The 21,936-nt window shown below is 38.0% G+C and overlaps 2 protein-coding genes and 1 long non-coding RNA gene across 8 annotated transcripts; 1 reads left to right on the forward strand and 2 right to left on the reverse strand.

Moving 5' to 3' along the window:
• Positions 1-227: 227 nt before the first annotated feature.
• Positions 228-6,513, reverse strand: LOC103703501 (factor of DNA methylation 1). Of its 2 annotated transcripts, none has more exons than XM_008786371.5 (8): positions 6,356-6,513; positions 5,353-6,260; positions 3,268-3,449; positions 2,598-2,687; positions 2,205-2,483; positions 1,665-1,877; positions 877-1,114; positions 228-500 (listed from the first exon to the last, which is right to left on the reverse strand). In XM_008786371.5, exons 2-7 carry the CDS (start codon positions 6,236-6,238, stop codon positions 887-889), a joined length of 1,878 nt encoding a protein of 625 aa, XP_008784593.4. In that variant the 5' UTR covers positions 6,239-6,260; positions 6,356-6,513; the 3' UTR covers positions 228-500; positions 877-886. The 2 variants fall into 2 exon arrangements, with proteins under 2 accessions (XP_008784593.4, XP_008784591.4); XM_008786369.6 differs by having other exon boundaries at positions 5,353-6,263.
• Positions 6,514-9,968: 3,455 nt separating this feature from the next.
• LOC120110151 (uncharacterized) lies at positions 9,969-20,682 on the forward strand. Of its 5 annotated transcripts, none has more exons than XR_015967708.2 (3): positions 9,969-10,329; positions 10,439-20,326; positions 20,451-20,682. It is a non-coding gene; the product is annotated as an uncharacterized LOC120110151 (long non-coding RNA). The 5 variants fall into 5 exon arrangements; XR_005510900.3 differs by having other exon boundaries at positions 10,439-20,049; positions 20,127-20,682; XR_015967710.2 differs by having other exon boundaries at positions 10,439-12,389; positions 17,693-20,682.
• LOC103703500 (ternary complex factor MIP1 leucine-zipper protein (Protein of unknown function, DUF547)) lies at positions 12,141-20,330 on the reverse strand. Its single transcript, XM_088702256.1, has 9 exons — positions 20,038-20,330; positions 19,828-19,944; positions 19,004-19,322; positions 18,378-18,801; positions 17,680-17,779; positions 17,539-17,598; positions 13,161-13,244; positions 12,945-13,052; positions 12,141-12,449 (listed from the first exon to the last, which is right to left on the reverse strand). Exons 1-9 carry the CDS (start codon positions 20,104-20,106, stop codon positions 12,141-12,143), a joined length of 1,590 nt encoding a protein of 529 aa, XP_088558382.1. The 5' UTR covers positions 20,107-20,330.
• Positions 20,683-21,936: the final 1,254 nt, after the last annotated feature.

Raw genomic sequence — 21,936 nt, forward strand, 5'->3', positions numbered from 1 at the left:
TTTCAAAAACCTAGTCATTGAGCCTCAAAACTGCAATTGAACCACATTGGAGACGAATGAAAGCTGCAACTCAGAAACCAGCTTACGCCCTGCATGTATCACAGAGCCAAATAACAGGACAGGTGAGTCCTGTTAATGAAATTTGGGTAATAGCTACATCTTGGAACACATCAATAAAACCTGGAATGCCACCACAAGGAAGTCATGATCACTATCATATGGAGGTATGGTGAAAGTGATCGTAGAGAATCTACGATAGATAATGTATATTAGCAATACTCCTGGTACATCTAATAGCATCCACCAAATTGACGTCTTTATGTTTCTCTCGTTTAGCATTACAACACCATGGAACAAAAAAGGTCTACCTGAATAACTTCCCCAGATATTCGAAGTTGGAACAGCTTCCAAAACCTCACCATTGTTGTGTCTCTGGCACCGCTGATATGGTTCAGTCGATGAACAAAAAGCTTTCCCCGCTTCACATCCTCGATGGTCTCCTGCACCAATCAGAGCTTCATCACTGATATGTATCAATTTAAGGAAGAATGCTTGAGGAAATGCTCGTCTTATAGAAATAATAGTCTAGGAGAACAAAATTGACTCTGGAATCCCAAAAGCTCCATGTCTTTCACCGGACGGGTAGCAGTATTTACAGATATTTTAAGTACCTTAATAGTCATGGGAACCACAACTTTGCCAATAGTTTTTAGAACAATTCTTTACAGAATATTCACACCAAATGTAACAATAGCTTGCTAAAGAAACCTACATGTTATGTAACAAGTATCTCTCATTCCCACTACAACTTTAGCAAGATATTTGCTATCACAGGCACTGTTCTCTAAAATGGAATCGAACCAAGTAGGAGCCAACCTTTTATATCTCATCTTTTGCGCTTATTATTCTTCCACTGCTTAAATATGTACTGGATGACCTCCTTCATTGTAGCTTTGCGCCCTTCCTTAAAATTCCAAAGCTCTGGTATTACATACCTTCCACTGGGATTGTAATCATTTATCTCCATTAAAGCTATTTTCACAGCATTGTACACATCATCCCCTAGCTCAATCCATAGATTTTTCAACTTTTCATCATCCTCATCTATAATTTCCTGTACAATCAAAAGTTCGAGTTGTTATAAAATGTAAGTTAGCATGCATGATTGCAAAGAAATTAAGGTTGAATCACAAAGGACATTTGCGTGTGTGTGTGTGTGAGAGAGAGAGAGAGAGGGAAAAAGAAGAGAGAGAGCATTGATTTGCTCGGAGACATGCAAAATCAACATTCATAAGCATTTACTGAGAAACATCAATAGTTATAAGCACCAATCATGGTAACAAAAATTTGAAAGACAAAAGCAGAGATCAAGATGATTTTCAGAGATAGTAAGCTTAAGTAGAACCCCACACCTCCCCCCCCCCCCCTGCGACATACATAAACACATGCATGCATATAGACATACATATAGTATAGCATTTAAAACTTCCCCTTGACTGCAAACAATTCTCATAACATGAGAACACACACAATACAAACTTACGTACAGAATAGCATTTAAAACCTCCCCTTGCCTGCAAACATTTCACATATACATAACTAATGCTTTATCATGTAAAGAGATTCATCTTAATATGAGAAACATTTGAATTCAAATTTTGTACCCGAGCCCCTTCATCATCATTAACAATCTTATACGGATGCCATGATGGTATCTTTAGCTCCTCTTGCCAGCTACTACACAATTCTGCGGCTTTGGTATCTGCATCTTCAGCTTTATATCTTTTCCTGCAAGCATTTTGGAAAGGCTTTTCATCGAGTTCACCCATTCTTTTGATTCCAATCAGTGCACGAGCGCTCAACAAATCATCCAAACCCTATATCACATAAACAAATTTTTAAAGAAGAAATGTTTTATGTGCTTTAAAGGGAATATAGTTATTGTGGAAAAGATAGACTCAAGTGCATAACTATCTAAACAAAAAGGTGTCCCAATGCACGAGACTCCCTCCACCGCCGGCTAGGCGGGTTCAATTGTAAGCAGCCTTACCCTCATATGTGGAGAGATTGTTTCCAGGTTTCACACCCATAGCACCCATAACACCCCAGGTCATGATAAAGCAACCTTACCGTTGTGCCAAGGCCCATCCTCTAGAAAAAAGAATTTTTTTTTTGCATAACTATAATAGGAAAAAGATCCTCACCATAATCAATTCTTTACGTGCTTCTTGCAACTCATCGTTGCTCTTGCGCTCCTTGCTTATAAGAGTTGCATTTAAGGATTCTAGAATACTCCTTTCTTCTTCCAGTTTTTCCGTCAACTCTTCCATCTTCTTCTCCATATCTGTATCATCCTCTCCTTTCAAATGTTCCATCACACGTAAGGTCCCTTTCAGCTGTTCTATTTCCAGCTGCAGTTTTTGCTTTTGGTCTAGTTGCTTCTCTAACTGAAGTATTTTAGCAAGAGCTGCCTCCTTTTCCCTCTGAACAAATTTCCATGCTCATCAAAAGATAAGCATGTGCAATCAATTGACAGATGTTAGTAGGTCTGGCAAGATAACTAATGACAAACACTATAAGTAAATACTGTTAATAACCTTCTGATCTTCGACCAGTCTCAAAACATCCTCATCGGCTTTCTTTTGCTCAATAGATGCCAATTCTAGCGAGCTATTTTCCAGTGCAGTCTGAGCAAATTGCAATAGCATTAATAAAGTGTAAAGCATCCTACAGAAAAATTTTATATGTAAATTAAAAAGCTATGGTAAGCAAGATAATGCTATCATACAACTGGTTAGTTTGTTAGTTGTTAACCATAAAAACAAGTTATTTACTTATTTATGCCTAGCTATCTCCTGCCAATAGCACTCGTGCCTTTCAATCCAAAAATTATTTGATAATTTATCATTGACATGCCTCATAAACATACTTGACAGTTTTCAACAAAAAGTAATCATGGAGGATGAGTTTATGGCTTAGATTGCAAAAGAGTAGTAGACCAAGCAATCTTTATACCGCATCTGTGGTGACAATCTTGCAAAACAGAAATTCTTTATTCAACACTTCAGAACCCACGAAAAGGTGGAGTTGATTGTTTTTTAAAAAAGAGCAATCATAGAATAACCTGATGGTTCTTTAATAAAACAACCAATGCAGTATAGTAAGCAGATCACTTGATAAAGCAATTAATATTTCATTCTTTAAACGAGAGACTCTATCTCACACGATTTACATTGCGTACAGAATAGATGTACCAGAATAAAATACCTTTTGCTTCTCGTTATCAAGTTTCTTTTTCTCGCTGTCATTCTGGACCTCCAACTTATCAAGTTCTTTGCATCGCAAATCAAGTTCTTTCCTCTTCATGTCCAATTCTGACCTCAATTTTTGATTCTCCTCAAAAATCCTGTGAGCATTCTCACGTGCCATACGCTGCATATTCCTCATTTCTGACAAAAATGTATCATGAGAGAAAGTTGCATCCTCAGATTATTGATACATAGAAAAGAAAAAGGCAATTGCATAATTGCACTTTAGGTTGTACACAGACATCTATACAAATATTCAAAAAAAACAAAAGAAGAAGGAAATGGGAGGGGAAAATCACATTGTCGTCTTTGTATTCCTACAAGACATCTGGTGCTTGGATAAGCTGATTAAGTCATCAGCAACCGAAAAATGCCGTTTAGCATTGCATATGTGGATGTTACCCAAACATAGGCAAGAAGATATATGAAAACAAGCTTGCAATTACAAATGCCCTCTAAAGTTATGTCGGTTACATGCAATTGGTGTTCTTACAAATGATTCAGCTTCTGCCATCATAGAGCCACCTATCCACAAAATAATTATATGTGCACTTTATGTATCTCATAAGTAAGCTTTGTTCATGAATTAGCAAAGAAAATCCACACCAGGTGCCAATTAATACGGAGAACCACAAAGATATGCATAAATTATGTGCTTTAAAGTTCATGGATAGTGCCAAATGTTACTTCAATGGAAGGGGTCTAAAAGCTTTACTTCTAGGGAGGGAAAAATAGTACAGGATCAGCTCCTCCCTCAAAAGAAAAACAAGGAAGAAACACATAGCCTTGGTACTGATGTCATGCCTGAGCTAGAAAGAGAACTGGAAAGATTGGCTGCATAAGCTGACAAGAGATGTCTTTCCAGCAGAGGCCACTAACTGATGATGCTTTCCTAGAAAATAAGCCTAACACCAGTTTGCCAACAAAAAATCAGCGGGACCGTCCACATCAGGTTTTTCTATCCATTTGTTTTTAGCTGAAATTCAGGAACAAAAGGAGAACCAATGGTGAGAACCCAAAAGTTGGCCTCAATCAACAGGATGAAATGGTTGTCTATGAATGAAGGCGGAAAATCATAAACAGTATTAGTTTGTTTAACAATAGTTGTCATCATTGAACTTGCACATATCTTGAACCACGAGCTCACAAACCATTGACAGTTAATTACTTATAAGAGTACTAAGATATCCACCATGTACAATTAATTAAGCATAACTTTTATCACCCCGTGCTCATTATGGCGCCTAGCAAACAAAGGCTGCTTAGATACACAAGATTTCAGAATCTTAGCACCTTCTTGAAGTTAAAATCCTATGACTGTTTAATCAATGTTTCAAGGAAAAAAAAAAGAACTGTTCAATATGACCAGTATTCCCCTTGTTGCTATCATATAAGGCCCAAGACTTAATGTTTCTCTGCCAAAGTATTTTCTCTATGCTCAGATAACCGTGCCAAAGTTGCGCTTTGCAGATAGTTATATGGGAGGAAATAAGCATTGACACTTGCAGGTCACTAAGATCTACAAGTTTAGGCTTGCTATAGTAAATATACTTCTTGGAAAGAAAACTTACGTAACCAATTCTTGCTATTTTGTTATGTAAAGAATGACAGGGCTCAGGGGAAGATGGAATGACAACTTCTCAAGCAGAAACCAGTTCAAATCTTCAAGTAGCAGATTCATATGAATACTTGTCAAACACACAGCTACCATCGTAACCCTGATTTAGATAAGCATTTCTGATGCATATATATATATATATATATATATATATATATATATATATATCAAGACATGTAGACTGAAACATCAACCCAACATTCAAACAGTCAACAGGAGCCTTCTTCAATCTAATAGTGGGTCCTGATAAAATTGTAAATTCTATCAAATTCTTAAACTAATAGAAGCTTCAAATGCAAGCAAATTGAAGCACTGTACATTGTGAGATATTTTTAAAATATCTAACAAGATACTGACAAGTTATAAATTACGCCTGCTATCCTTGTTGTGAAAAAAAGAATAGATTACGGAGCTTGGTAGACATACCTTCATTGTAGGCCTGGTGAAGCTTATCTTTCTCCTCCATTATTCGATTTAGTGACAGAGCGGTCACATTGTACCGAAACTCCAAGTCCTGCAAGTATTTGTTTTTGACCTCAATTTGATTGGCAAGAATCGCCACAATCTTGCCAGTCTCCTTGGACTCCTCCTTAGCAACATCCGAAATTGTCCTCAGTTCCCCATGCCTCTGAAGATGATGCCCGACAATGTCCTTGGAGTTATAGTCATCATCCCGCGCAATCCACCCATAAAACATCCCAGAGCCATCTCCAACGCTCTCATTCCAATCCTTCTTTCCACGATGATTTGCTTTGAAGTGGTTCTCGAAAGCCATGGCATCCTTGAACCCACTCCAATCCTTGTTAAACCTCACAACCGCAGCTCCCCTCTCACTCTGGCAGATCCCCTCCCCTAAAGGAATGACATCAACGGGATTAAAATCTGAGATCTTTTCTCCGAGCTTAAACCCACCTTCTTCCACGGGGACATTGATGAGAAGCCCCATCCAAGGCCAGACGAACAATTCATCATCGCATGGCTTGGGAGCGTGCTGTTCTTGCTCAACAGGCGATAGCTGGGAGGACCCCGCGGCGTCGGCGAGGTCAGTCTTGAGGAATCTAGCGAAGGCCCGGTGGGTGGCCTTCTCCTTTGCTCGCCGGCTGTTAGAGGCGCCAACTCCAGTGGCGTGCTGGAGGAGGTCCTTGTAGAGGTACTCCTGCTTCTTCTTCCCGGCACAGAAGGGGCACCGGAAGGTGCCATCAGGATTCTTTACCCTGTGGTTGCCGGTCTTCAATACTATGTAATAATCCTCCTCGTATTCATCGAGCTCGGAGTCACTGATCTCCGAGGCTTCCTCCGACGATGTACTCATATATCACAAGATTCCACGAAATCTACTATAAAAGGAAACAGAGAATGATTTGAACAAAATAAAGGGAGAACCAGAATAGAAAGAACCCCATAGAGACGGTAGGAAAGAAATGGCTACCTTCCTGCTTGAATTCGGGTGGGATTCTTCGGATTCCTCAGGAGAAAGCAGCCAACAAAAGAGAGAAGGAAGAGAAGAGGGATGGAGGAGAAGCTGTATCGCAGAAGCCGAGGTCGGAGAGTGCGGGTGGGCTCTCGGTCTAGGGGCGTTTTGGAAGTGGTGAATGGGGGAAAAGAAAAATAATAAAAAAGGAAGGTTGGCTATGGTCACCGGTGGTGACGATGAATGAGACTTCACCCGTTAAAAAGTAAAGGATTCCGATATGGGTGCTGGGGGGTGGGGAGTGGTGAATAAAATGTCACGAAGTACATTAGTAGGATATCTTCTGAGTGGCTCGCTACATATGCCGCCACCTAATCCACCGTACCATTAGTCTCGCGATATATATGCATAGCCTGAAATGTAATATCCTCTCTCACCATCAACCAAATATCGAGGAGCAAAAGATAAACTCTTCCATCAATGTTCGGGCCCCTTCTGACCCAGCTGATCACCGTGGCCGTATCATCCTCCAAGAGGATGGAGTTCGCCTGAAGCACATGCCGCGCATAATGCAATCCCATCCAAGTCGCCTGTAATTCTGCCCCGAAACGAATGTATCGAAGATCTGACACCCTATGCTGCCCCCATATTAAAACTCAACCCCTGATAATAAAACCGATCCCTCCCCTCCTGCCTCCATCTAGGATTAAGTCGTTAAAATTAATCTTAAGAAAGTTCAAGGATGGGGACTCCCAGGTAAAAAAAATCATGTGAGAAGTTCTAAAATAATGTGAGGGCTCTAGATGTTCCAAGCTGTCAAAGAACTCTGAAAACTTGTATAGAGAATCACTGCTGCCTATGCTTGAGCCGCTCCATCGCAAAATGGGGGGACGGGTTGAGCTGCAAGCAGGCTTTCACGGTGCTGCACGGGAGTTACCGTCCGCAAATTGTGGGCCCACCCGGTATTTTTCAAGCTGCCAGCTCATCTAGGGTACCCTGAGAGATACGCGAAGCAGTACTCAGACCTGCATGTCTGCAATGCAATCTACGCCGTTGACCGCCTGATGTTCCAAACTTGATGCTGAGCAACACCAGCAAGTCCCTGGATTCTGCTACCACCGTCATATAATTTCATACCATACGAAAATATACTTATTTTTAATATGTACATTGCATAATAAAATATTGAAAATTACTACCATTTATAATATAATATGCTTTAATGATAATAATAATTATGTTAAGGTAATGAAATAATAAGTAAATTTGTAGAATAACAATATTAGTAGATAGTTTATTATTAACATAACCATATTTCTTCAAAGACCCATCAATCAAAGGTAAAAACTATGCTTGCATGTTACAGTTATCAATTGCAAGCATTGAAACAGAAATCAATATTCCCACAACTACAGTTACGAACAAACCAAATAAAATAACTATTGCAGTATTTTAGTTGCCATTGTAACTTAAATGTTGCATGATGAAGCAATCCCTTCTATAATGCATTGTACCAATATATACATATATATGGTGTAAACTATTAATTTGAGAGCAATGTTATATGCAATGTACGTTGTTGATTTGAATGAAAAGAGAACTATGTTGATAGCTATTATGACTTAATCAAGTAGGAGACAGGAGTTTTTGTTTGGAGGTTGTGATATAGTAAATGAAGAAGGATTTGGAATTGGATCGTCTGTCTTCAAAATTTTTGTCGCACTGATTGATAAATTCATTTTTTTGGTAGTTCCGTAAAATGCGTTCATCGATATGAGCTTCAGATCATGCAAGCTATGGGTGTGGAATAACTTCTCCGGAACCTGGTTACCGTCCTATATGTTTATCGATTTCTTCCACCTCACTAAATTCATTTTTTTTAAAAATAATTTCTTTGATAGATTAGACTGATGGACAATATTTTGTCTTATATAGTGTTTTCTCCTTGTGATGATAAATTACCCTCCCCAAGCTACTGGAAAATTTGTTTATATACTAGTTTGTGCATGCATTAAGAGATAACTTAGTAGCGGATCATATACTTGCATTAAGCTCTCCGTGTACGTATCTACAATATAGTGCATCCGTAGATCACACGTCCAAGTCTCTAGCGCCTTAAAGGTTGGTGTAAGAACCTAAAACATGCGTAGTAGAGATTGCTAGAAGTTTTAATTTGGAGCCTGAGCATGATGGAAAGTCAATAGTTAAAATTAGTATAAGAAAGCAAACATTGTCCATTTATATCCATTGCTGCTAGATTTCGAGCTAGGGCCAGATGTCACCCAAGGATAATAGAGGTTGGCCAGAACCAAGAAGAAAAGCAGGTCGGCCGAGAGATCGACCTGAAAGAAAGTCTACTTACCGGAAGGTTTCTGGTGGGAAACCCTCCGATGCTTAAGTTAGTGGAATTCTAGAGCAACATTAAAAGAATGAGAGAGAATGAGAGTGGAAGAGTATTCAGACATGCTTACCTTAGGATTCTCTGATCACCCGTATGTATAGGATGGGGTAAGAATCTGTTATTTTAATCGTCGAGAGGCATGATAACTGCATAGTGAAAACTAGCCTCTTAGTATGTTCGAGATGCTAATTGCGCTGATTGTGTATTTATGATTGTGGAGCGACCACTATCTAAACTGTAACTGCAACTCCTTTAATGATCTTTTGGTATTACTCCATGGCTGGATTGACCAGTATAATACATTGGTCAAGGCCGAGGTTATTCACCTCGAGCAGGGCCGAGGTCGGAGAGATCTGAACAATTCGAGGTAGGATGACCAATATTCTCCATATCAAAACCAACAACATAAGAAGAATTGATTGAGAAGTATAGTTGACTGCTAATGCTTTTTCTCTCATCCTTTTCACATGATCTAGCAAAATAATCCATCCAAGTCTATTTTGCTATCTTGGAATTTATTGTGAAATAAATTTTCACACTTCAATAAAATTCAAGTAGAATTCCATGATACAATATATATTAGTATATTACCTTTAAGGTATATGCATGAAAATTACTTTGTAGTTTGCATCATGATTCTATAGCACATAAGAGAATATAGTAAATAAGTTATTTTGGAAAATAACAAGATGGATAGTTCCACACCAGCATTAAGTTAATAACGGTGGACATACGGATAGCTTTTATCAAGAAATCGAGAATAACTACAAATTTCGCCTATATAGAAATGCTTCTAGCAGATGAATATGTCCACGTCCTCTAACAATTTGCCATGTCAAGCATTTCATTTCACCCCCATATACAAGCGGCCGTATACGGTGATCCTTATCTTATGTCGCACGGGTTAATCAATCAGTGAATGGGTTGTGGGTTGCGGGCTGCAGGCTTAAACGGGTAATCCAGATCCGAATCGGGTCAGATCGGATTGTTGGATAAACGATCCAAATTGACCCAAAAAAAAAAATAAATTGGGTTAGGTCCGAAGCGGGTTGAGATTGGGTTGATCCAGATCCCACCTGAAAAATAGGACGGTTCAATTTTTAACCGCAAGTCCTCTAAAACGGGTCGGGCCGGGGTTTAACCGAGTCGGGTCGGGTCGGGTCACGGGTCGACCCGACCCATTTGCAGCCTTAGATGTAATATTACCCGGTCCGTGGGAGTGGAACCGCCGGCAAGCCTATAAAATGAGTGACCGGGCGACGATCTCCAAGAACACGGTCTCTCTCTTCCCCCCACCTCGCCGGAGACCGAGAAGCCGGTCGGACGCGGTAAAGTGGTAGGCCTAGGGCGGCGATATTCCCCCAAATCGGGGGGACAGCGGAGATCCTGAGCAAGGCGTCATCGCTGGTGCTTTGGATCGGCACCGACGCCCACTTCTACGATGATCCCGACGACGTGAACATCGCCCTCCTCCTCGGTAGCCGGTTCGACTCGGAGAAGTCCGAGGCTCTCAAGCGCCTCCTCGCCCTCATCGCCTAGGACGTCGACGTCTCCCACTTCTTCCCCCAGGTTTCCGCTCATCTTCCCCAAGGTTTGAGCATTTCTTGGAGCGGTATTGGATCTCTTTCCCTTTTTGATCGATTCGCATACCTACAGCTATCTGATCTCGTTTCTTTCTTTCTTTTCTTATGGGCCTTCAGGTCGTGAAGAATGTAGCGTCGCAGTCGCTGGAAATCAAGAAACTAGTATACCTCTACTTGCTTCATTATGCTGAGAAGTATGATTTTTATAACCCTCTACCTACTTCGTCATGCCAAAGACTATGATCTTCATATCTTGCTTCAAGTTTGAACCTTGAGACGCATGATATGAATCTACCCTTATCTGTTGTAGGCTTATAGCTGATTTTTATCTATGCTTGTTTTCTTGTGTTGTGATTTATGATTGGTTTTTAATTTTTTTTATAAACAAGCATGGACTAGAATTATGCGTGGAACTGGCTTATTGGATCGGTGGTAAAAGAGTCCACCGCACTTTATTTTCCTGGGCGTTTGATGATTAGAACCAAAAAAGCACTGTCTTAATCATAGCTAATCACTCGATCAAACTCTAGACTAACATTTAGCCCTCTTCAAACTGTTAATTCCTAGCTTAGCAGTGTTTTAGCATCTTGTAATTTCTTGAACATGATGGTTTTGCCATGATTAATCTTCTTTGGTATTCCAAAATGGTTATTGTTACATGGGAGCAGCTGATGAGTGAATATTCATGAGTATAATCCAAGCATTTGTTTGCATCACTAAGTATTTCTGAATTTTTAACTGATAAAGAATGAAGATATAGGGATAAACTTACATGTAACACAATACTGAAATCATTTGCAACAAACATATCTTCAAGGACCACATCTAGAGATCGACCACAAGAAGGGACAAAGATAATTGCACACCGATAAAATTCTTTTAGTCTCATGGAGTCTAGCATCATAAGTGCCCAGCGATGCTAATATTCACCCTGTATTCGTGGATACTTCAGTTTCTTTCAATGCTGATGATGCATCAGGTTTGCGCTTGTGATTCTGTGATGAAATATTAAACAGCTCGAAACCATGTCTGATTTCTATTACTGCTGAAGGTAAACTTTCTGAACCATTAAACATCACGGTGAAAGCCAATTGTAAAGATACCATATTTGGCCTTAATTTGTTAAATAGAGCAGTGGCATTTCTACTCTGAATGTTCCTAAATTTTTCCCTTTCTGATTCAGGGGTCCAACTAGTTCTGTGTTAAAAGGTGTAAAGTGCTGTAGCTTGCTACTATGGTCATGACAGCATGATATTTATGAGAGGAATTTCTACTTTGGCTTGTCAATGTAAGGATTATTAATAATTTGGTTGGCCTTAAAGAATTACCTTTTAACTCTGAGGGTATTTTGGTCGAGTCTTATAGTTGGAATCTTGGTGCAATTCAGATAGTTTGCCCTTTCACGATTCAACTAGGTATTGCCTGTAGGATACTGCTTTACTCAGACAAAGGAGCCAATTCTTGCAGTACCAACAACCAGATTATGTCAAGCTAGTTTTCTGATATGCAATCATACGCCCTCCATGTTGTCAATTTTCTAAATATTAATAGTGTGACTTGTACTTTAAAATTATACATGTTCTCCAAAACTTACTAGAATAAGTATCATTTCTCAGATTATCATGGGCATGCTGTTCTCCTTTTGTACAGCATATGTTTACTTTTGAATGAAAAGGACTTCTTGTACAATGCTATTTTGTTTAGGGTGAACGTCCGAATTGTGTCAAAATTCATGTTCCAAATTCTAGCTTTTGAAACAATGATATGAACTTGCACATCAAAAAATAAACAAAGACATGAAATTATAACGAAAAGATTCTTAAAAAGGCAACAAATAACAGAATTCTGCTTCATAAGGCTCAATTTCCACCATTTTTATTAAGGGTATCTTGGTGTCTCCATTCAAGCATTCCTTGATCATTCTCTTTAGTGGTCTGGACCTTGGCAGTTGGCTGTAGATCCACTCTAGGAGTGATTCAACATCATCTGCAAAATCTCGCATGTGCCAATGCAGAAGTCTGGGCAAGATGATTTTCTTCTTGCTGGTAATATTCACCGATGCTTCCAGGTACTCCACTTTTGCTCTTTCCAGTTCATTCACCACATTCTCTGCAGTGTAGACTCTCAACTGCAAGCATTCGCCATGTAATTGGATAGAAATTTAGTACGTACAAGTCCTATTGAACTTAACTAAGCAAATTTATAGCCCAACTGCCTCAGAGGAAGTGATTGAGACTTTGGTGGCATTTTTTCTTTTTTCTTTTGAATTGGAAGTGAGAGACCCTTTCTTATGTATAATAAAACATAATCAAATCTGCAGTGAATTCTCAAGCTCTTAGAGAGAGCATTTTGCTGTACAAACGAGCAGAACATGACGAACAATTAAATACCACTTGAAAGGACTGCAAGACTAACAGAAGTACAAAACTACACTTCACCTTTCAAAATAAACCAGACATCCTGTAATTTAAAATTCTGAATATCAAGCAGAATATTTAAATTTCCACATAAAGGCGTTATATGTGCTGGCAGTTTAGTACATCTGAAAAAAGCCAATTAAATAAATATGTAGACAGTAGTTTGAGATGGATCTGGATAGCAGATGAGAGAGAGATCTACTTACCGCTGGTGAAGACATGGTACCTCTGCAAAGTGCAAACGTGACATTTGGTTCTGAGTACCCAAGGCCATAAGCATGTCGCAGAAGTGCTTCTTTCTCGTCCATGACTCCCTTATAGATTGACAAGGCAATTTATTTATAAGGGATTGTTATTGGGTGGAGGATTAGCACATGATAAATATCAAAAATAACACATTGGCCTCTACATGGTTCACTTACACTTTTAGTATCTGATGAGTGCCTGAGAATGAAATGTTCAATAGCTAGAGCATTCAGTACGATACCACCAACATTCGCTGCAGCCTAAATCACAATTTAGTTCCTCAGTGTGCTATTAGACAATAGCAGGGACCCATAATTCGACAACTAAAAGAAGTATATGGACTTTTTGATTGATGTAAGTCAACTCCCAAACCAACTTTTAGATTGGATCTTAAGCATAGAAACTTGCTGGATCAGATAAATATTAAAGTCATGCCATTTATCATAAATTTTCACTAAAAGCCCTTGATAGCTGACCAAGTATTAAACATCCACAAACCGTTGAGGAAATAGGATGCTTCTGACTTCTGAGTTGATTACAAAGTCTCACATGAAATGTAGTTATGGTGGATTGATTCATGACAAAAATGCATAGCCATGAACTACATGGCATGGCTCCACTTGAGTAATTTGGGGCTAAGGTAGGTGTTGTTTAATTATAATGTGATACACAAGAATGTATATAGAAAGCAATATCATGAAAGTAAGTTTTACAGATTTAATTTCACATAATGGGAGAACGCGATATAATTGATTGGGAAATTGTATTCTTTCATGGATAACTATATACATGTATATGCTTGTGTATGCAAGCTTGCTTTTGCATGCATGCATGTGATATAATTGCGATGTCTAAATATATACCTTTGATGTATCTTTTGCTTGATTAGTACTTTATGATTCAAGTTATGTTTAGGAAATATTAAGATTTTAACAAGTTGATCTATATGGGATCCTTGTCAGTTTAGATTGATGACGGCTATTATGATGTTCTTCAAAAACGACTACTGTATGACGATATTGACTTTTTCAGTGAATCCTAATTTGTTGTTTGTTCTACTTTACCTTCCTTTCTTTATTGTATGTTTAGCAAATCTTGGTCACAAGAGCGTTGCTGGTTTTTCCCCTTTTCTTTTTTTCTTTCTTTCCTCCCTTCCTTTTCTTCACCCTTCCTTTCTTTCTTTCCTTTTTCTTCTTGTTTCTTTCCTTTCTTCCCTTTCTTTATTTTTCTTCTCCCTTCCTTTCTTTCTTTCCTTTTTCTTCTTCTATTCTTCCTTTCTTTCATTTTTTTCTTCTTTTTTCCTTTCTTTCTTCATTTTCTTCTTTCCTTCATTTCTTACTTTCTGTCTTCTTCATCTTTCCCTGCGTGGATGGGTACTTTATACACTAAATAAAATGCCATAATACTATTCAAAAAGGCTGCAGTATCCAATATTAATTATACATGGAATCAGTGCATGTTAAAGAGTATTAGCAATAGCAGAAACAACTTCTAGCATGGCATCTTCATCTACTCTTAATTCCAAATTTACATATATTCATTTGTGTCTAAATGTTATTAAGACCTTATAGGTGTTGACGGAGGGACAAGCAGGGAGAGGCACCATTGGATATAGGAGAATATATTTGCAATAGCAAAATAAGCTTCCAGCATAACATCTTCATCTAACTTTTAATTCCAAATTTACAATCCACTGTCTTTCACGTCCTCTGTTATATCCAATAGTATCTGTCCCTACTTGCCCCTTTGTCAACACTTGTAAGATCTTAATAATATTTAGACACAGATGAATATATGTAAGGTATGTTCTTATATGGAGATGAATATTTAGACACAGATGAATAATTATGCACCATTTCACTCTCAATAGAGGAGTCCATTAGTGAACAACCTTGGGCGAGAATAGACCAGAAAAATAACTCTTAGTAACAATGTTATGTTACTTATGTCATAAAACAAGATACGTAATTTTGGTTCAATAAAGAAAAATGTCATGCATGAACATCAAATCCTAGAAAAAAAACACACATAGGCCTACATCAAACTGCTTCATTCAAAAAGGAGAGCAAGGACAAAATCAGCGAAAGATATTTAAATATGTTGATAATGGATCTAAGATGGCAATTTAGTTCACTCTCATAAAGAAATGAAACCCCGTGGATGGACTGACTTCAAGTTGATCATTTGATTTTTAAAAACAATGAGCAACTATAGAGACTTTGCTATAATACGTTCATGAGTCTGTAGAAATTGAAATCTTAATAATGAAACATGCTTTTATTATGCAAACTTTGTTTAATACTTCAACTTATTAAATATTGCAACTATCAGTGAAATAATTCTTGAAATAACAAACAATATATTTTGAACCGCTCAATATGATTCTAGGCAAATACCCATGAACAAATGTTCCTAACTAGATAAATATCTGCATGCCATAGGTTGAATAAAAACCGAACAAATAGTGTTATCATATAATTTTTAACATCCATAAACCTTATATTTGGGTACTTTGAACAGTAAATGGGGCTTAATTGGGTACTCTAAAAGTACATTATAATTTTGTAAACATCCATAAATCTTAAAAATAATTTTCAAAAATAAAAAAAATAAAGAAAACAAAAAAAGCCATAAAATGTTGTATTGGTATTGAACTAGTACGCATTTGGGTACCAAATGTCAGTACGGTATAATCTGTCACTGTACCATGTCGGTCAGGTAGTGGCATGGAACCCGGTACCAAAAGTGTGGACCTTGCATGTGACCTTCTGATAAACTCCTATAGAAGAGTTGCTATTGGAGCAAAGGATTGTTTGATCTTTGTCTATGTCTACAAGAAGTAGAAAATACCATGCAAAGATGGTTTTTCACAAACTAATATGATATAATAACCTAGGATTAATTGTAATTTATGGGATCTTTTATAAAGCTTGTCATTGAGAACTGAGATATGAAAATTGGGACAAATGTGAATGTTCTGCTGAAAATTTGAGAAGAATGATGCAGAATTTGAGCTTTTAGATTAGGAATAGGTATAAGATTACAAGGAATTAGTCTTCAGGATGTCTGGGAATGTAAAATCTTATTCAGAACTCCGGTTCAACTTCTTTGTGCATCTACTGTGAGGTGGGATCCGTATATTCACAAAATATTGATGTAGTTTGGCAGAAATAGGGTTGACGCAGAAGGGAAAAGGAAGAACAGAAAGCTTTGCTGGACTATTGTTTTTGTTGATGAATAATGGAGAACAACAAGTGTTCTGATTACATTCAGTTCCCATGGAGCCCATTATATATGAAGACATCTAAACCACTGTTAAATGTAATCAAAACAAAACTAGGACCTCTTAGTCCAAGAAATAATTGCACAAATGCATCTTAAAACTATTTCTGTTCAAATTAGGATTCGAGAGAATAGCTGAAACAATTACGAGATGCTTCAAATATCAGCTTGCCACAATGTTCCTCTATATAAACTACAGTTCAACACTTCAACTTGAACTCCAATGACAACCTTCAAGGTGTGCCTATTTCTCTAGATAGCAGAAAAATCACAGACAAGCCAGTAGTAATTGGATCACTTATTGAACTAAATAGAGACACCTGCTTGACTTAAAAATCTGATCAAAATCTTCCAAAATTGAAAGAAAGATTCTAGAGATGCCTTATTCCGAAAATATCCTAGTTTTGACTAAGTTCCGATCAAAAAGCAAATCCCTGTGCTATATTAAATTCATCTAGTGGGGCCATACATGTCATACACAGCTTCCAACCCTTTATTTGGTAAAAGACGATGAATCAGTTTTTTGTTGAGAAGTCCAAAGGTCTTCTTATTGATATGGAAGTCTTGTTATGACTAAGAAGCTTTATTCTTTGCTTGTTAATATACCTCTTTTTGGGTCTGTGATGCAGTTCTATGAGTTATGAGCAAACTTATATTAAAGTTTACCACTTTAGCTGTGGATTCCACTCTTTGTTTCTTTCAATAATTATCTATCTTCTTCCCCATCTCTACTCTTCCTCAACCCAGCTATTTAGCCAAGGAGCAAGTTGGCTCATTCCTCTTAGCAAAATTCCTTAGAAATTTGGTTTTATCAATCTAGATGAGTTAAAATAAAATAAGAAGATGTATGCAGTGAGACCTTATGGGAAAAGGCCGAGGCGAAATCTACGGGTAACTGGATTTATGTGGTTCAATGCAGTTTGAAAGTAATTGCAACTTGTGAACTGGATGTCCCAGTTTCAATAAAAAATGCTTCCAGACTAATGCAACTGCGGATAAATAACTTGTTCACAACAAAGAGCAATTTAAAAATTTATCTTCTGCCTTGGAGTCAACTTATATCAGAATAAACAGTCAAAGATATTTCTGGCATGCTGGAGATACATATGCATTAACATTTTCCTGTTTAGATCTATTTTTTGCTTGGAAGCATGCTTTGCAAATATCTGTGTGAATTTTCCTAATTGTTTGAAATCGAGTTCTTAGGATCATGAAACTACAATGACCAGTTTAGTTTAAACTGGGTTCCACTGTGCTACAAAATGAATTTACCTTGTTCAGTAGTGCAAGCAGTTTGTCTGGAGAGGGTGGCAGACCATGCTGTAGAAATGCCTGAAATCATTGAGAAAATTTTTTCAAGCGATTTTTCTGTATTAATTTTTTAGACATTGCGTTCAGAGGCTGCTCACATACATGCATTATGCAGGCATTGTAGATGTTGATCCAGAAAGCTAGCTTCTGCTTGTTAGTCAGAGAACTTAGCTTCACATTGCAAAGCTTCTGCATCAGGACCCTGAAACAAATCAAATGTTGTCAGGGTCCATAACACTATGTAGGGAACTAATAGTAGCTGTGAGAAAGAATTGATCAGGTTGTTTAATGGACAACATGTTGCACCTAGTTCTCTAGATTTTTTTGGGAAGTATGACTGGAAGTGGTGATAGATAGCAGGAGGTATTGCTTACTTGCAAAGATATTGATGCATCCATCAGGGTACAAGGTTGGTCATCAGGGTACAAGGTTATTCATGTCTAAGCAGGAGAAATCTTGTAAGCGGTACAGTTGCTTCAAAATATCTTCAGACATGGTGCATGTCCATTTGCTTTTTATAGACATTGTTGATTCCTTAGACAGTGCCTATTAAAACTGAAGTGTCTAAAATAAAAGAATATATGCATTTAAATGCTGCACCAATTAACTACATATGCCTTAGTTAGCCATGTTGCAGGAAGGTATGTATGAGAATTTTTTTGATGTTGGTACCTTCTTCAAACTGTAATGAGATCAGTCACTTAAGCATATTCTATTTACAGGACATCTTTTAAGTTATTTGGTGTCATCCCTTGATGCAATATGTAAATACTGTATGAAACTTGGTGTCTGAGACTTACCTCAGTCTTCCAATGGCTGAGAGGCACAAGCTGATACGGCTCATATCTAATGAACTTTGCGTGAAGTGTATAACTTTCTTGTACAATCCGATGTCCCGCGCTGTTCCATCGACATCTGGCAATACACCATAAGGATCTAACATATTTGCTGTGTCCTTTAAAGAGTGCATAGGTGTCTTACAGTTGAATGTAGTTTTGGAAACAAAGCTTCTTGAGCTCATGCAAGAGATATTAAGCTTTGGAACAGCGGTCAGTTCACTGTCGATCTGAGTTGATGTCTGGTTCAGTTTATGGAATATGCTGATCAAAATTTTGATTAATTCTTCTGAGAGTTTGTTTGGTGATTCATTACTAGTTTCTGCATTGAGAAAGCTCAAGGTGCGGTTTGGTCCATTGCATCTTCTTGGTCTCTCAGCTTCCTCATCTGTTCGAATTCAAACACAAACACAAACTTTTCTTGTCAGGAGGAAATAACACATCTTTCCAAACCCCATGTATAGTGTGGGATCCAGTTAGCTCATTCTGTAATCCAAATCAAAATTCGTCGAATCATCAGGTTAACTAAGCTTGTAGCAAATTTGAAGCAAATTTATTGAATTCCTTGAATAGTTAAGTTGGTATCTTACCATTTGTCTTTGTGCAAGACGTGCTTTTAACATCGGAGGCTGATTCCACAGGAAGATGTCTTTCTTGTGCCAGACTTTGACTTCTTTCAGTATTTGGCAAATGTGTCGACTGTTCAACCTCTTGGATTCCTTTCTGGTTACCTGACCCACATAGGAAGTGCCTCTGTTGTCTTTGCCACTCCTGCTGCTGTTGCTGAACGTTCCATTCTTGCTTTTGTTCCCGCTCTTCATAGAGACACAATTTCAGGTCTTCCACCTTTCTTTCTAGGTAGATTATCTCCTCTTCTACCATTGATAATTCCGCAAGAAGTACATGTACCTGCGCCAATTCGAGCACATTCTAGCAGTAAAGGTTTTCCCCTATATAACGGATCGTGTATCTTCTTATTTTTGACTATTTGGATTGCATTATCTAGCTGAAACTGTGCCCGAGCTGTTGCAGGTGACAACCTCGTGCAACAGCCATTTAGATTGTTTACAAAACGCATGCTAATGGCAGCAGTTTTCATGTCAAAATGGTGCTATAAATATGACGGTTTTACCACCATAGTTATGTTGTAGAGTTTTATGATTATTTTGGAATAATTGTTATGAGAATAAATTCTTGCTGCAAATATGATTTCATCAAAAAGAAAATAAAGTTGCCTATAGGCCAATCCAATAAGTTTTTTGGTCAATGGGAAAGTGTCGCAATATTTGAAATCAATTGTTCCTGAACTGTTTTTGCTCCAAAAAAGGGTTCTTATCTTGGTTTGTGAGATTAATGTCCGCTTCAGAAAGGTGAATGGTAGAAAAGATTTCTGAGCGAGATCTTGAACAAGTACCTGGAGAGGAAGTGATGAAGAACGACATGAACCGCAAACAGGTGGCCACCGCAGTGCACAACTCCAAATCTGATTCAGTCGCTGTTCCTCCTCAAGTACCGTTTGTAACTCGGCCACCTACGACACAACTGCCCGTTGAATAGCTTGTTTGTTTGTGCTATCTCAGAAAGAAGGAAACCCAAGACAAAATTATGGGCCATCAACTCCTACCTCTTTCTCAAGGTCCAGTCTCTTCTGATGATTGCTGTATCTCTCCATCAAGAACTCTTCAAATTTCATTACGAAATGCTGGAACGCAGAGCTCAAGGTTTGATCTCCGAGCGTTCTAATGGGAAGGGGTGCCGGCAAAAGCCAGAGGTGAGTTCATTCAAGGCCTTCGGTGCTGATATTAATGCTTTGGAGTTAGCTGGCGTCGTCAGAGACTCGGAAATGAACGGTGGAGGAAGGTTGCCATGGGGAGTTGCCTGCTCCGTGTTCTTCCCATGCACCACCTTTGCAGGTAGAGCTTCTAACATGGAATGCATGACCGGCTTTAAATCTAAAGCGGTTGGGGCTTGGCATCAAGGCAATGGGGCATTAAAGTCTCTCTTTTTTCCATTCTCCTCTTTATACGGAGATGACAGGTCGGTAATTACGAATTCTTTGATAAATTGCTGGGGAACGCCTTCAGAGCTATATAACAATGGTAACCATAAACAGGCTATGAACAATGACATGGCCCAGAATCTCCATCACTCATCATGATATTATAGTAAACCTTTGTATATTTCACTCGTCACAAGAAGTCTTGATGGATTTTGTTGTTGTCTACTAGAACCATAATTAAGTGTGATAAGGAACTTCTTTCTTCGCGCATCTGTGATTATCCTGAGAGGAAGCTTGATGGTGTGATAACGTTTTTTGGTTCTAAATATGTGATGCTTCCAGCTTCCTTCATGTCGTAATACATTTTGATGGAAAAATTAATTTTTTTGGCTGCATTTAGAAGCGGAATAAGTTAGACAAAGTAAATGAATTAACTTTTTTTTCAAATTTAGGATAACTCGGATTATGCGAGATAAAGAGATAAGGTAAAACATACCTTTTAGAAAAATCTATTTTACCCTTATGAAAAAGTGAGTCGATCCGAGCACTTCAATGAATATTTAACTGAAAAAGGATAGAAAATTGGTAATTAACTTTTACTTTCTTTTGTTTCACCATTAGAGGCAGTGCAGCACCTCAATTGCCATGAATGGAGTTTTTTTTTCTTTTCTTTTTATAAGTTAAAAAAAAAAAGGTTGGCAAAAAAAAGTTGACCTCCACTGATGCAGGGTTTCAGCAAAAAAGTAATTGTTTGTACATGCGCTGCAAATGGTCGATTCAATATGATGGATTCTGGTGGATTTAGAGCTTGTGGCCATTCTAGATTCTGGTGATTTTTTTTTTTAAATCTCATTCGGATGTAGGAAGGATTGAGATCAGCAAAACAAAGCTTTTCTTATTCAAAAGAGGCTGGTATAGCAGAAAAGTATTGGCCTAGGAATCTTTATGAAATCGTTTGAAACTTTGAAACAATAAATGCTCTTGCTTATTGGTCTGGATGAGGTTCATTCCTCCACTGCTTTTTCTTACGAGCATCAACATTTTCTGTTCTAATCATCAGATACTTAGTTTGGAGCCATTTAGCTTCTTTTTCTCGCATATATTTCTTTCCTTTTTTGATAATGTAACTCATCTCTGCCATTCATTTTTGTTGTAAATATGATTAATCTTTAACAAAAGTCGGGATAGCGGATTTTTTTTTTTTTTTGGATGGTTAGTAAGAATGGATTTTTCATCTTTTCCATATTTTCCATCCTTTTCCATATTTATTGTATCTTTCATGCAAAATGATCACTTTGAGACCTATATAGCTTGGTAAATACGGAAATTTAAAGTACATGGAGATCTGTGCAAAGCGTGATCCAACAGTTGGCATGGTGAAAGAAAGAGGATCAGCTATGCTTTCGCGCCAAAGATACAACCCGAACCCGTTATACGAGCTCTTATGGAACGGTCTGCGTCCTTAAGAAGACCACCTCGTTCCTTCCTTCCTTCCTTCCAGGTGCGAACTCCGATCGAACAGGT

The sequence above is a fragment of the Phoenix dactylifera genome, chromosome 8 (assembly GCF_051530095.1).
Source record: "Phoenix dactylifera cultivar Ajwa chromosome 8, Ajwa_hap1_PhDact_Kaust_v1.1, whole genome shotgun sequence".
Lineage (NCBI taxonomy): Eukaryota > Viridiplantae > Streptophyta > Magnoliopsida > Arecales > Arecaceae > Phoenix > Phoenix dactylifera.